At 38.7% G+C, this 16,801-nt stretch overlaps 1 protein-coding gene across 1 annotated transcript in view; it reads left to right on the forward strand.

Annotated features, from left to right (window-relative positions):
* Positions 1-16,403, forward strand: part of LOC126090345 (S-phase kinase-associated protein 2) — a 128,165-nt gene extending 111,762 nt beyond the window's left edge. The window contains exons 8-9 of the mRNA XM_049906980.1: positions 6,328-6,487; positions 15,269-16,403. Coding sequence (XP_049762937.1) covers positions 6,328-6,487; positions 15,269-15,455 — 347 coding nt within the window. The 3' untranslated portion in view covers positions 15,456-16,403. The remainder of the gene's footprint in view (positions 1-6,327; positions 6,488-15,268) is intronic.
* Positions 16,404-16,801: the final 398 nt, after the last annotated feature.

Here is a 16,801-nt window from a genome sequence, read left to right on the forward strand (position 1 = left end):
ACTAATTGTATGAACCTAACAAATAACTACTTATCGTTTGAAGCGAAGGAATACGAAAAAAATAGGTGGCACAGCCATGGACACTCACATGGCACCCTCTTACACCGTGTTGTCATGTAGAGGAAACCTTCCTAGTCTCCCAAAACTCCAAACACCTGCTCTGGGTCAGGTTCATTGGTGATATCTTCATGATCTGGGCTATTGACAGACATCCTACCCTCATTACTTCACAACCTCAATACCTTCTGTCCCATTCACTTCACCTGGTCCTACTCACCCTGCATGTCACGGTCCTGGATATTGACCACCTCATCTCTGATGGTTCCATCCACACCTCTGCCCACATTAAGCCCACCAACCACCTGCGATTACCGTATTTACTCGAATCTAAGCCGCACCTGAAATTTGAGACTCGAAATTCGAGGGGAGAGAAAAGTTTTACACCGCATCTCCAAATCGAAACAAAGTTGGTCCATTGTAATATGAGACATAATTTAGGTCGAATGAATGACGATACAGCTGCAGTATTTTGGTTCGAGTCGTAAGCTTAGCAGTTGTGCTTTACCAGGTAGCCATTGCTATGCGTCAGGCACTCCATCCGTATTTATACGGCTACCCTTCCTTTTTCGCGTGCTTCGTCTGGTTTGAATTGATTGCTTATTTTTCTTTGCTCTGATAAGTGCTGTTCTCTTTGTTATAGGTGTTTACGTCACTCTAAGCTGAAAATGCATTATTGTACTGTGTTATGCATTTTTTTGTTGCATTCTGATAACGAGTGTTTACGGCCTGTCGCCGCTCGTGGCATCGCTTGCTTGTGTGCACGCTACCGCCGCTTACAATAAAAAAAGTGGAATTGTCTCATTAGCGAAACAATAGCAAGAGACTGCTATTTGTTATTACTTACACTGCTGCCTTCTTTGATGATGATAAACGAGAACCAAATAATAGACTGCGTATGATAGAAGATGTGAACGAGAGTTTAGCGAAAATTTTTCTCCGTTTGAAAATCTTTGCAGGTGCCTCTTTAGTACATTACATTCTGCATAGAAATTAGTCATCTTAGATTTAAAAATCTACCGTATTTACTCGAATCTAAGCCGCACTTTTTTTTCCGGTTTTTGTAATCCAAAAAACCGCCTGCGGCTTAGAATCGAGTGCAAAGCAAGCAGAAGTTCTTAAAAATGTTGGTAGGTGCTGCCACAACTAACTTCTCCCGTCGGATATATGTAGCGCTATAAAGGCATGCTTTGTAGGCACAAAGATAAATACTGGCGCCAAAACCTCTGCGTCAGTAAATAATTTTTTAAAAAAAAGGGTGGAAGACGAGCTTTTTTCTCCGCCCTGAGTTTCGACCACTGCATTTTCATACATTATTCAACGAAGTAAGTACAAATTCCGTATTGTTCATCTTCGAATGTAGCAGAATTTCAATGTACTACGAAAATCCGACTGGCAAGACTGTTGGGATGTTTGTCAATATGGCCAACTCTACGTTCTAAATTTTTTCCTACCTGTGAGAAGAGATGGTTGCTAATAGGAACCTGATGAAATGTGAATCACATGCAGTATACTCTTCACCATAAGAAGTAATGCGAATATAAACATTTTGCCGTGTATTCTTTTGTGTTTGCTGCTATCTCATTAAAATCCTTTCTGCCTAATAAAGTACGAAACTAGAGTGAGACAATAACAAATGCGGAAGAATATACATATCATGTCATGTTTATATTCATATTATTCTTATGCCTATTAGTGTTACAGTCAGAAATGAAGCACAGCAATTGACTAGATTTTTAAATCTAAGATGACTCTAATTTCTGTGCAGAATTTAATGTACTAAAGAGGCGCCTGCAAAGATTTTCAAACGGAGAAAAATTTTCGCTAAACTCTCATTCAGAACATCATCTGTCATATGCAGTCTATTATTTGGTTCTTGTTGATCATTATCAAAGAAAGCAGCAGTGTAAGTAAAAACAAATAGCAGTCTCTTGCTATTGTATCGCTAATGAGACGTTTCCTCTCTCTCTCTTTTTTTTTTTTTTTAATTGTAAGCGGCGGTAGCGCACACAAAAGCAAGCCCATGCCGCGAGTGGCGTCAGGCCGTAAACACGTGCATCACAATGCGACAAACAATGCGTGACACAGTACAGTAATGCATTTTCAGCTTAGAGTGACGTAAACATCCATAACAAAGAAAACGGCACTTATCAGATCAAAGCAAAGTAAGCAATCGATTCAAACCAGGCGAAGCAAGTGAAAAAGGAAGGGTACCTGTATAAATACGGACGGATCGCCTGACGCATAGCAATGGCTACCTGGTGAAGCTTAACTGCTAAGCTTATGACTCGAACCAAACTACTGTAGCTGTATCGTTATTCATACGACCTAAATTGTCTTATATTACAATGGACCAACTTTGTCTCGATTTGGAGGTGCGGCCTAAAACTTTTCTCTCCCCTTGAATTTCGACTCTCAAATTTCACGTGCGGCTTAGATTCCGGAAATCTTTTTTTCTTTTATTTCGAGTCTCGTTTTTCAGGTGCGGCTTAGATTAGAGTGCGGATTAGATTCGAGTAAATACGGTAGTCAGTTGCCGTGCTTCATTTCTGACTGTATCACTATTTGGCATAAGAATAATACGAATATAAACATGACATGATATGTATATTCTTTCGCGTTTGCTGTTGTCTCACTCTAGTTTCGTAGTTCATTAGGCGCATAGGATTTAAATGAGATAGCAGCAAACACGAAAGAATACATGGCAAAATGTTTACATTCGAATTATTCTTATGGTGAAGAGAATAGTGCATGTGATTCACAATTCATAAAAGTTTCTATTAGCAACCATCACTTGTCACAGGTAGGAAAAAATTCAGAACGTAGAGTTGGCCATATTGACAAACATCCCAAACAGTCTAGCTAGTCTCAGGGCGTAGGAAAAAAGCTCTTATTAAATTTTTTTAAATTTATTTACTGACGCAGAGGTTCTGGCGCCAGTATTTATCTTTGTGCCTGCAAAGCATGCCTGTGTAGCGCTACATATATTAGATGGCAGAAGTTAGTTGTGGCGGCACCTACCAACATTTTTCAGAACTTCCACTTACTTTTCTCTAAATTCTAAGCCGCAGGCGGTTTTTTGGATTACAAAAACCAGAAAAAAAGTGCGGCTTAGATTCGAGTAAATACGGTAACCTTTCCGCATCAAAAAATCACTCCCATACAGCCTTGCCAACTGTGAGTGGCTAGTATGCCAAAGGTCTCACAAGGACATCAACAGGTGCATGTTTTTTCTTCCCTGAAGAAGGCTTTGACCAAAAGCTCAATTTGTAACAGACTTGTTGTGACTGTCTGCAACTCAATGTGTCATCTTTATAGTGAATGGCAATCTATCCTTTTTATAATATTGTTTGTATACCAATTTGGACTTTCCAAAGTGTGTACTTACCTATTACTGAAAGGGGAACAATAGGATGCAAATTATTTTTACTACTGTGTGTGTGTGTCTTTTCCTTAGTGGAAAAAAAAGTTTAACATTAGGTGCTACATATGCTGGAAGAAAATATTGCTCCAAACGCAGGACTGATGGAGAGACAAGCGGCAGTACGAATTTAAAAATAACAGTGGGGTGATAAGGTGTTCGTAGAAGGTGGTGGTGGTGGCAGCGGCGGCGGCTTGTTAAGCTCCTTATATGGATTGTAATACTTGCTACATCCATAGCATATTTACTGGTATGTCTTGCCTCAGTGCCATACAGTTAGCAGTACAGAACATATCAACAGTGATGGAGTTTTGATTTGGCAAAGCTGAGGTTCACAAGTTGACAGTTAATTAACATTACCATTAATTTAAAAACATAAGCTGTGAGTGTTCTTTTGTGACCACCTTTGGGTGCTGTGGTGGAATGTTGCCACTGGGACCTTGGCTTGGCTACCTGTTTCACGAGAATGATAAAGGCACAAGTTCTTCAGAGGTTAAACTACCAAAAAACTGGAGAGTTTTGAAGCCTTTTGGATAGAGAGAGAGATCCCAAGGCATTGTAAAGAAAAGACTGAGGTAAGAATTCCTGAGTTAATCCTTTGATTGTATAGGTGAGCACCTGGATGATTTCAGTATAGGTTCAAGGTGTAATGAGAAGTAGGGTTCTCCAGGACAGCAAATAAAAAGTTGCCCAGGGAGTGACAAAAATTGCACTTTTTTTGTTACCAGCTGCCATGACCCATGTTAATCAAACAATTGCTGAAGGAAGTGGGTAACACACAAGCTGTAAGAATGAAATAGTTTACAACTACACTTTCTCTACGTGATAGGAAATTTAACACTGTCCATGACATCTCTCTCTGCACCGAGAATTCTTTTTAATCTCTCAAGGAGCACAGTTTCCTTACAAGGAGGCAAAACATGCTATTCAATTAAAACTTGGGGAGGGCCCATATCTGCATCGTGAATAGTATTGCTTTTGCTATTTGTTTGGAGTAATGCCTTAGGTTGGTTTGTCAATTGCAGCCTTGTCTGGATCATGTAATCGAGCAGTTTCTTATTCACTTTTAGTGTAGATTCAGACCACCACCAGGCATAACCTGACCCTGCTGGATATGGCTTTGCAAAATACTTTCTCAAAGAGGCATGAGAAGTGGTATGGCTCTGCTTGGAGGCTCAATATCCTCATAAGTTGTAGGGACATCATCCCTGTTTAATTACTAAGTTGATAGCATCTTGTGATTTCATTTCATGTCAAAGAATTGTATGCCTAAAGTAACTTTAATTGTGAATTTCTTGAATGGTTGTAAATATTGTAAGATACAGTGGGCATCCTATTAAATGTTCCTAGTTTATGAGGATTTTTAAATTTCCTGCCCTTCTACTCTCTCAGCATTTGCGTGGCAGTTGTAGTTAGCAACTAGCAGGCTGGATGTGTAAGGAAAACCAGTTCAAAATTTTAGCGTGAGAAATCGGCGTGTGTTCTTCTTAACCGTGACATTGATGTTAATCTTCCTGAAACTTAATATGACACCATGTCATATTTGAAAGATTCAGTTGGTTCTCTAGGCCTTACTTTCAGTAAGTAGGTTCCCCAGTTGCCTTAGCTGAATGAGCTGTAAAATGGTTGATCATTGTGTTTGATATTATATTTTAAAATTCATCAGGCACAAAACATGGATAGTAGGAAAAAAACTCCTCTGCATTTGGTTTGGTTATGTTTGCACAGCAAATGAGTCTGTACCCACCATACATGTGATGTCAAAGCAGGAAATCATTGGCAAAAGTCAATTGTTGCTGAATGTTCATACAAATCTTAACACGCACAAAAGATTACTGATATGTTTTTGTGTTAGTTATATCCTGTTGCAGACTTGCTGTCTCTTACTGTTATCAATTAATCGCAGCACTGTGCAGTTCAAAACCTTTCATATCAAATAAACTGCTGTTGGATTACCCCTTGCTCTGAACAGAGAACATGGTGATCATCATCCTGACTGTTGCTGATAGTTACTGAATATTTATTCTAACTGAACTTGATGCTGACCATATGCACAGTGCTGTCAAAAAGTTTCTAGTCTAACAAATTCAAAATCAAAGGTCTAACTGTTTTAAATGTTTACTTCCACCAAATAGAATCCATTAGAAGCAATAATCGGTGCAGTATTAGTTTGCAATCTCATGGTGTCACTGTCAGAAGCTTCTTTTCATTAAGAATTTGTAGATCATAACTTTCTGGATCTCCAAGAGTCACACCTTGTTTTAAGTACTGGGAAGAGAAAATATTCAGGAGCTGATATATCAAATGACTAAGGTGGATGATGTTATATTGACTTTTTATCTAGAAACTGGTGGTTCATTGCTAGAAAATGAGTGTGGTATTGCCATGCAGAGTGCAGGCGCACACACACGTGCGCGCGCACGCGCGCACACAGGGGAGTGCCTAACAGTGGGTAGTAATAAGCCATGCATGGTGAGGTCCAGCCATCACATTCATCATACCAAACACTATGGTGCAATGCAGTCAGCCTGACCTCTTTCTGACTAGAGCACTGTCCATTAACATAAAACTGCACCAGAACAACCCCCCCCCCCCCCCTCCCCATCTACACGCTGGACATCAGCCTTACCTTTTAAGCTAGAAGTTTAAGTGTGTTAGAGTGGTTCGCGTGCTCATTTTTGGTTCATAGGGGACTAACTACATTTGTGGGTTTCGTTGGTTCCGATCTTTCAATGATCACACGTGCTCGCTGCCGCCGCCATACATACACACTTGCTTTTAAATGTGTTTAACAAGTAAACCAAAAATACTATAATTTTTTTAAGTGATTGATCGCTTTTATTTTCCAGATGTTGAACAGTTAGTTAACAGGTGCCCAGACCTTGTAGAACTGGATTTAAGTGATTGTATTAACCTGACTGATGCTACATTAACAGCCGTTTGTCAACTAAGTAAAATAGAGTATGTTGCTTGCAGTCGTTGTTATGGTATAACACCAGCTGGATATTAGTAAGTAATTACACAATATTCTTTATGATAACATGTTCTATGTACCATCCTTTTGAGGTAGAATTAGTGCCAGTACTATAAAATGTGACTCTCAAAAAGAAATGCTGTTGGATTTATAGTAGACATTACACATACTAATATGTCAACAAAAACAATTAATTTTTAAAAATTTATTAAGTGGCTATATTCTGGTACTACTGATCCACTCTGTGCTATCCTCATCTCGAATGTATTAATAAGTTACTTCGACAAGGCCATAACTTCCTAAAATTGTGCCCTGATGTTGTTGTGGTCTTCAGTCCTGAGACTGGTTTGATGCAGCTCTCCATGCTACTCTATCCTGTGCAAGCTTCATCTCCCAGTACTTAGTGCAACCCACATCCTTCTGAATCTGCTTAGTGTATTCATCTCTTGGTCTCCCTCTACGATTTTTACCCTCCACACTGCCCTCCAATACTAAATTGGTGATCCCTCGATGTCTCGGAACATGTCGTACCAACCGATCCCTTCTTCTAATCAAGTTGTGCCACAAGCCCCTCTTCTCCCCAATTCTATTCAATACCTCCTCATTAGTTATGTGATCTACTCATCTAATCTTCAGCATTCTTCTGTAGCACCACATTTCGAAAGCTCCTATTCTCTTCTTGTCCAAACTATTTATCGTCCATGTTTCACTTCCATACATGGCTACACTCCATACAAATACTTTCAGAAACGACTTCCTGACACTTCAATCTATACTTGATGTTAACAAATTTCTCTTCTTCAGAAACACTTTCCTTGCCATTGCCAGTCTACATTTTATATCTTCTCTACTTTGACAATCATCAGTTATTTTGCTCCCCAAATAGCAAAACCCCTTTACTACTTTAAGTGCTTCATTTCCTAGTCTAATTCCCTCAGCATCACCAGACTTAATTAGACTACATTCAGTTATCCTCGTTTTGCTTTTGTTGGCGTTCATCTTATATCCTCCTTTCAAGACACTGTCCATTCCGTTCAACTGCTCTTCCAAATTCTTTGCTGTCTCTGATAGAATTAAAATGGCATCGGTGAACCTCAAAGTTTTTATTTCTTCTCCATGGATTTTAATACCTACTCAGAATTTTTCTTTTGTTTCATTTACTGCTTCCTCAATATACAGATTGAATAACATCGGGGAGAGGCTACAACCTTGTCTCACTCCCTTCCCAACCACTGCTTCACTTTCATACGCCTCGACTCATAACTGCCGTCTGGTTTCTGTACAAATTGTAAATAGCCTTTCGCTCCCTGTATTTTACCCATGCCACCTTCAGAATTGAAAGAGAGTATTCCAATCAAAATTGTTAAAAGCTTTCTCTATAAGTCTACAAATGCTAGAAACGTAGGTTTGCCTTTCCTTAATCTTTCTTCTAAGATAAGTCATAAGGTCAGTATTGCCTCACGTGTTCGAATATTTCTACGGAATCCAAACTCATCTTCCCTGAGGACGGCTTCTACCAGTTTTTCCATTCGTCTGTAAAGAATTCACGTTAGTATTTTGCAGCTGTGACTTATTAAACTGATAGTTCGGTAATTTTCACATCTGTCAACACCTGCTTTCTTTGGGAATGGAATTATTATATTCTTCTTGAAGTCGGAGGGTATTTCGCCTGTCTCATACATCTTGCTCACCAGATGGTAGAGTTTTGTCAGGACTGGCTCTACCAAGGCCATCAGTAGTTCTAATGGAATGTTGTCTACTCCCGGGGCCTTGTTTAGACTCAGGTCTTTCAATGCTCTGTGTAACTCTTCACGCAGTATCATATCTCCCATTTCATCTTCATCTACATCCTCTTCCATTTCCATAATATTGTCCTCAAGTACATCGCCCTTGTATAGACCCTCTATATACTCCTTCCACCTTTCTGCTTTCCCTTCTTCACTTAGAACTGGGTTTCCATCTGAGCTCTTGATATTCATACAAGTGGTTCTCTTTTCTCCACGGATATCTTTAATTTTCCTGTAGGAAGTATCTATCTTACCCCTAGTGAGATAAGCCTCTACATCCTTAAATTTGTCCTCTAGCCATCCCTGCATAGCCATTTTGCACTTCCTGTCGATCTCATTTTTGAGTTGTCTGTATTCCTTTTTGCCTGCTTCATTTACTGCATTTTTATATTTTCTCCTTTCATCAATTAAATTCAATATTTCTTCTGTTACCCAAGGAGTTCTACTAACCCTCATCTTTTTACCTACTTGATCCTCTGCTGCCTTCACTACTTCATCCCTCAGAGCGACCCATTCTTCTTCTACTGTACTTCTTTCCCCCATTCCTGTCAATCGTTCCCTTATGCTCTCTGTGAAACTCTGTACAACCTCTGGTTCTTTCAGTTTATTCAGGTCCCATCTACTTAAATTCTCACCTTCGTGCAGTTTCTTCAGTTTTAATTCCCACGTTTTAGCAGTTTCTTCAGTTTTAATCTACAGTTCATAACCAATAGGTTGTAGTCAGTCCACATCTGCCCCTGGAAATGTCTTACAATTTAAAACCTGGTTCCTAAATCTCTGTCTTACCATTATATAATCTGTCTGATACCTTCTAGTATCTCCAGGGTTCTTCCATGTATACAACCTTCTTTTAATGATTCTTGAACCAAGTGTTAGCTATGATTGCGTTATGCTCTGTGCAAAATTCTACCAGACGGCTTCCTCTTTCATTTCTTTCCCCCAATCCATATTCAACTACTATGTTTCCTTCTCTCCCTTTTCCTACTCTCGAATTCCAGTCACCCATGACTATTAAATTTTCGTCTCCCTTCACTACCTGAATAATTTCTTTTATCTCATCATACATTTCTTCAATTTCTTAATCTGCAGAGCTAGTTGGCATATAAACTTGTACTACTGTAGTAGGCGTGGGCTTCGTGTCTTATCTTGGCCACAATAATGCGTTCACTATGTTGTTTGTAGTAGCTTACCTGCACTCCTATTTTTTATTCATTATTAAACCTACTCCTGCATTACCCCTATTTGATTTTGTGTTTATAACCCTGTATTCACCTGACCAAAAGTCTTGTTCCTCTTGCCACCGAACTTCACTAATTCTCACTATATCTAACTTTAACCTATCCATTTCCCTTTTTAAATTTTCTAATCTACCTGCGCGGTTAAGGGATCTGACATTCACCACCCCTATCCGTAGAACGCCAGTGTTCTTTCTCTTGATAACGACGTCCTCTTGATTAGTCCCCGCCCGGAGATCCGAATGAGGGACTATTTTACCTCCGGAATATTTTACTCAAGAGGACGCCATCATCATTTAACCATACAGTAAAGCTGCATGCCCTCGGGAAAAATTACGGCTGTAGTCTCCCGTTGCTTCAGCCGTTCGCAGTACCACCACAGTATGACCGTTTTGGTTAGTGTTACAAGGCCAGATCAGTCAATCATCCAGACTGTTGCCCCTGCAACTACTGAAAAGGCTGCTGCCCCTCCTCAGGAACCACACATTTGTCTGGCCTCTCAACAGATACCCCTCCGTTGTGGTTCCACCTACGGTACGGCCATCTGTATTGCTGAGGCACGCAAGCCTCCTCACCGATGGCAAGGTCCATGTTTCATGGAAGGCATGCCCTGATAAGAGGTCCATTTTACCTGACAGAAGGGTTTTTCCACGACATGCATGTGGGCTGCCGAGCTATCTGCTCAAGACAATTTTCAGAAAACATGTTCGTAAGTATTTCACATGACTTGTCTGTCTGTACCCCCCACCCCACAATGAATCCAGACATCCTAGTCTATATTCGGCAGGTTAAAGTCGCCTCCAACTAGTATTGCATGATTTTGGTAATTGTACGCTGTTGACTGTAGACTTTCTTTGAATGACTCTAGAACACTCATAGCAGAAATGGGTGGCTGGTAAACACATCCAGCAATTAACTTAGTTTCACCTTACCTGTTACATGCAAGATGATTTCACTGTCACACTCGGCTTTGACTTGACTAGAGACAATAATTTTGTCAACTGCAATGAACACTTCTCCTCGTATGGCCTCTAATCTGTCTTTCCAATGTATGTTCCATGACTCACTAAATACCTCAGAGCCTTCCACTTCAGGTTTCAGCCAGCTCTTGGTACCAAGAATAATTTGCGCATGAAAACTTTCCTGGAGGGCAGTAAATTCGATAACTTTATTATTAATACTACAATAGTTTGCTGACCTATCAAGAGGTGCCCTACAAATCCCCACACGATTCTTCTTGCAGACTTAAGTTTCTCAGGACTCCGCAAGTGAAAACTGGCGTTATAACATGTCCTTGGTTTTCGCCACCCACCTGGCCTCCGTTTACGTAAATTTCTTCGGTTTGGCATTTATTTTCAGTAAGTATTGCTTTTTTCCCTGCCTTTAGTTTTCTATATATTTTACCTTCTGACTTGTCTATTTTTCATTGCCCCCACCCCCATCTCCTCCTGTCTACCACATAAAATACACTTAGCTTTCCACTCTTATTACATCTTGCATGATATTCTGTCAAAATCTCTGTCTTGCTTATTACCCTTCTTCATCATCAGAGCTATCATGTTCTCAAATCCTACCCATTGCAGTCTCCAGCAGTCGGCCTTTCCTTCTCATTCCATCAGGTAAGTCCCCCCTCTACCTGAGGGTCTGGGCAACTTTGCAGCAACTCTACCAATTTCCTAAACCTTGGCAGTCCTTTTCCTTCATCTTTCTTCCTTCTTCTTCAATCCTTCTGCCAGGAGGATCCAAAAGCTTGCATATTTCCTTACCTTTTGTGCCTTTCCTCCTGCTGCTGCTGCATGGTGGATAGATTTTTTACCCATATAATTACATTACATTACACACTCTTAATTTTTATAATGTTTATGTATCACCAGTGTTTGTGAATAAATGTTCAATATACACAGTTGTGTCCTTCTGCAAGTATTCCAAAAGCTGTTTTTAATACAGGAACTGCTGATCCAGGAGCCTGACTATACAATGTTAGAAGAAAGATTCTCGTGATAAAAGCGGCAATCTTTTAATGTATTAAAACCACTGTTATTTGTATTTGCTTACCATTACTGGTACTTTGATTTATAATGTAATTGAAGTAATTGGATAGTTAGTCTACTCACCGAGTGGCAGCAGGAGAACACACACAAAAAAGGTTTTACATGTACAAGCTGTAAGACCCTGAACTTCCATCCTCCTGAAGGATTGAAGGAGAAGGAAGAGAGGAGTGAAGGAAAAGGTCTGGAGAGATTTAGGAAAGGGTTAGAGTTTGGGAATGTCATCCCGAACCCCTAATCAGAGGAGACTGGAGATGGGATCCTTCTCATCCCATCAACTATTTCTTGCTGCCTCAGGAGGTGCCCTATCAACCTGTCATTTTTTCTTCCCATTTGCTTTAGTACCTGTTCGTTGGTTATTTGATCTACCTGTCTGTTCTTCAGCATTATGTAGCACCATATTCCAAAAGGTTCTGTTTTCTTCTGTGTTTCACTTCCACATGCAGCCACATTCTAAACAAATACTTTGAGAAAAGACTTCTTAACACTCAACTTTATGAATACTAGGCGTTGTGCTTCAGTGAATGTACACAATATAAAAATAAAAATGACATTCAAATCACAATTTACTTTCATTCTGCTGGAGGCAGTTGGTATCAGTTATATTATCAAAGGACCAAGCTAATCTGACGACTTAGTTATAGAAAGAAGTTACCTCCAGTAGAATGAAAATAAACTATGATTTGGGCTGTAACTGTCTCTTACTACTTAAATTTATATTCAGTGTTAACAAATTACTTTTTCAGGAAAGCATTCCTTGTTATTGGCAATCAGATTTTGTATCCTGTTTACTCCTGTCAACAGTTATTTGCTGCCCCAATACCGAAGTTACATACTACTTAGTCTCATTTCCATTTAACTAATCGTAGTCTGTTGTAGTCTTTTCCAGATTTATGAAATTATTACCAAAGCTTAAATACTCTTCCTCCTGAATTTCGCTTCTCTTTCCAAATTTCTCCTTGGTTTCATTCTCTGTTTGCTCGGTGTATAAACTGAATGACATGAGGGATAGGTTGCAACCCTGTCTCACTACTTTCTGAACTATTGCATATCTTTCACATCCTTCAGCTCACATAATTGCAGTCCATACAAAAATTACTTTTTTTTATTACTTTTTTTTTTGCAAGTCTAACTTACATTGGAACAATTTCTTTGACAAGAACTCTAGTACATATTGAGCAAGTAGTGAATCTTAAATATTAGATCCTCATATGTTTGATGATGCTGGGCTACAATAATACCCAAATGTGTGTTGGAAATCCATTCCTGGTTAATGGCTAATAGGCTGACATTAAAATACATAAAACACATTACATTCAGCTCCACACCTGTCTGATATGGATGACATTTTACTTATCTACAAAGAAGATTAGTGAATTATTTTAATGATTGAGGATAAACACATGTTGCAAAATAAGTTTAATGCAATTCCCTTTTTTAATTAGAATATTTTCCACCTTACCTGTGATACATGTAAACTGGTTTGCTTCACATACTCCCTTCCCTAAATCGTATGACATATGTTGGGGTAAACCAGTATAGTTGTAAATGACATTTTTAGTTTAAAAGTTTGCTTTTGGGCCCATGTGGCATTAATATATGAAACTCTTGTAGATGACTGTTTCACAAGCTGGTGACACTTATTCCATGATCACTATACATCTTCCCTCCAATGAGATATGTTAATAAGTGCTAATCTGAAAATGACTTGGAGGTATCTGTATGTGCTGCACAAGTTTTTATTTGCTATCAAGATAGTACAGCATATGTTTTAAAGAGGGCTTTTACATTGTTCGCCATTTGTCCTTGACAACAATCTTGTTTTCAAGACCAAGTGAATATTTTTCTCATGGTTAACTTCTTTTCTCTGATAAAGCCCACTTCATGTTATCAAAATGAAATTTCAAACATAATATTTGCGTAATAACTCAGCTATGCTACTTAGTTATCTTGATTTCTCTCTCCCAAATCATTCCATGTGAGTGCTGTGACAGTTATCATTCAACTTTAGCTGTTACTATCCCCATTGTCAGCCATAATTAGTAATTTGATATTGACATCTTAAACAACCATGTCATTTTTTGTATTTATTCTTCTCTCAGTATAGAGCCATGTCCTGTGCTTATTGCCAAATTGTCATGGTCCTGCAAGTAAAATCTGTTTGTAATTTCTCAGAGGTTATAACTGAATGCAGTCTGTTGATGCCAACTGAAATCCTTGTAAAAGGGAAAATAATTTAAGTTTTATTGTGGATACAATAGGTGTGATTTTCAAATTAAAATTTGGTGGTTTCCAAGGCATTTGTGATACCAGAACATTTTGACAACTACAGGGTTTGTTCAAAAAATATTTAATTTGCTTCTTTCTCCGTAAAGCGATGCTTTGTGCGGTGAAGGTGTAGTTATGGATATTCACATGCAGTTGTGAATTTTTTTCACTAGCAGAATGTGCTACTTGCAGGAAGTCAACCTATGAGTAATGTTACGTAGTGAGCACTCGTCAGTTTTCAGTAAGTTGTAATACGACGGAAAGAAGTAGAGCAGCGATATTGCATTAAATTTTGCCAAAAGCTTGGTGATACACAAGCTGAAACTATTTGCAATATTCAGCTGCCTTCCAAGGAGGTTGCCGAGAGCAACTAATGGGTAATGGAGTGGTATAACCGCATCGAAGATGGCCCCATCTGTGGACAATAAACATCATTCAGGCTGATCGCCAACAAGCCTAAAAGGCAATGTTGTTGAACAAGCATGCATTTTGGTTGTGGAGGACACTGTATCACAGTAGGAGAACTTGAATGAGTTAGAGATAAGTGCTGAACTGCTACATTCAATTATGACCAATTTGTGCTTGAGGAAAGCATCTGCGAAACTTGGACCAAAGTTACTGGCAATGAAGGAGCAGCAATGCCATCTGGAAATACCATGGGACATGTTGGAAAAGGGAGTTACCCCAACTTTCTGAACACTGTGAGCACAGGTGATGAGACATCGGTTTGTGGATATGACCAAGAAACAGAGATGCAGTCATCACAATGGACACATCTGTCATTCCCAAGGACAAATAATAAAATTTGCAACTTTGTGGAAATATTGAGGTCAAATCAACAGTTTTCTTACATTCATGGGGTGGTGCATCATGAGTATGATGCCAAATGATCACAAAGTAATGTATTATGAGGTCATTCTTCACCATCGTGGTCCTATACAGTGCAAATGGTCAGATCTGTAGGCACAAAAACTTGGTACCCATCCTTTCTGGGCATCTATTTCAACTTTCCTCGCCAAATAAAACATTCATGTTGTTATTCAGGCTGTCTGCTCCTATGACATATCTCTGTGACTTCTATTTCCCAATCTGAAAAGTCACTAAAAGGAACATAATTTGAGTCAGGAGAAGACAGTGCAGAATATGATGGCCTTGACTCATCATTATTCCAGAATACTTTTCCAGGAGTGTTACCAACAATGGTGTCTGTGCTGTTAGAAGTGTGCATGATACCAAGGAGCTTTGAAGCAGATAAGAGTTCTGTTCTTTCAAACCAATAAATGTATTTCTGCTAACCAAAGGTCCAATACTTTTTGGACGAACCACATACATACCCTAATGTTCTGTTCATGCAAAATACTGTTATTAGGATGGCGCTACTTGTCTTTATTATTGAACAAAGTAAGTTTACTCTTCAATATTGTTTAAAGTACTTTCACTGACTAATATTTTTCTTTGTGTGTTTTTATTTCATATAGCCAGTTAGCATCAGTTACTTCACTGGCATACCTGGATATATTCAACCTCTTTCAAAAGCCAGCACTTGCAGCAATACAGTTAAAACTACCAAATGTTGAGATAAACAAGTTCCTTTTCTCAAGTGTTGCCCGCCCTACGGTTGGTATACGTCGCACTAGTATATGGGGCTTACGTGTACGTGACTAACATGCTGCTTATTCTTGTGATTTTTGGATTGTAGTACTTTCATAGAACAGTAGTTGTGAAATATGCTCAAGTATTGAATTGAAAGGTCTATGATCTCAGTTTCTGTGAAACCGCTTAAGAATGTGTTCATACATAATAGTTCAAAAGCAAAAGTATTTCATAAGGTGTCGTGAAAATGAAGAATTTGCATTTTGATGTGACAGTATGTTTATTTATTATTGTTTAGTTTAAGTTAATATTTGTTGTACTGCGGTTGAGGATTGTACATGTGCGTGGTTTGAATTTAAGGTCCCTCCCTCCACAAGTCATAATATCAGAGTAACTTACCTTTAGTGCCAGAAGCTTGTACAAAGGTTTATTCATATTTACTGTTTGTACGGACATAACAAAGTTAAAGAGATTGTGATTTACATGAAGCCTGTTTGTGCAGGGCTATTCTTTAATTTTGCACGTTGGTGACGATTTTTAACCAAACGGAATCCAAATTCAAATATCTGTGATAAATTTAATATTGTATATTTGCTGCATACTATCTGGAAAAATTTTTTCCCCGAGAGTGACTTTAATTCAATATTTTTGCAGCTTATTTTTGTTAATATGTTGTTAAAAACATTTTCGTATTGGATATGAAATCTGTCATATTTTTTAGACCTGTTTTATCTGTAAGTGTGTGTGTGTTTTTTTTAAGAATAAGTTTACATAAATTTGTTGCGAACCTTCCAGAAATATTCTTTTCAGCTGTGTAATATGTTTGTAAAGTGTAATATTGAAGTTAACTGCATAATTATCAGCTGAGTATTTGCAACAACCCCTCATTTTATGCTATTGGTTGTAACATTTTTTTATGTTAAATTTCAGATGTGTTGTACTGGTTAGTGTAAATAGAACCGGATCTATGTTATGTGACTGGGTGATCATTTGATCATCAAGTCTGTGGTATGTTTGTAATAAAACCATTATTTTGAAATTTGGTTTATCAAATTTTTGTCCCCATCAGTTCACATAGTTTCAGTGGTCACTTGGGCAATAGAACAGTGTGACAAGTGTAGACTACAGTGTGATAGCTACAATGTTACACAAATGGGCCATATAAGATACTTCCTGGACGTGCATTACAAGTGATACCCCTTGCATGTTCTCACACTCTCATGTGTGAATGTACTTAATGTTGCATAAACAACACAGAACATTTCTAAGCTTCCAGACAGTGTCCCCCTCCTGAGCAAACTAGTAACAGAATACTCATACACCTGCATGACTACACTGTCACAGCTGGCTACATTCTAGTGACATTATAGTTCACTTCGGTTGAGTGGCTGTATTGAGTGAAGCTGGTTATAGGAGAA

The sequence above is a fragment of the Schistocerca cancellata genome, chromosome 1, assembly GCF_023864275.1.
Source record: "Schistocerca cancellata isolate TAMUIC-IGC-003103 chromosome 1, iqSchCanc2.1, whole genome shotgun sequence".
Classification (NCBI taxonomy): domain Eukaryota; kingdom Metazoa; phylum Arthropoda; class Insecta; order Orthoptera; family Acrididae; genus Schistocerca; species Schistocerca cancellata.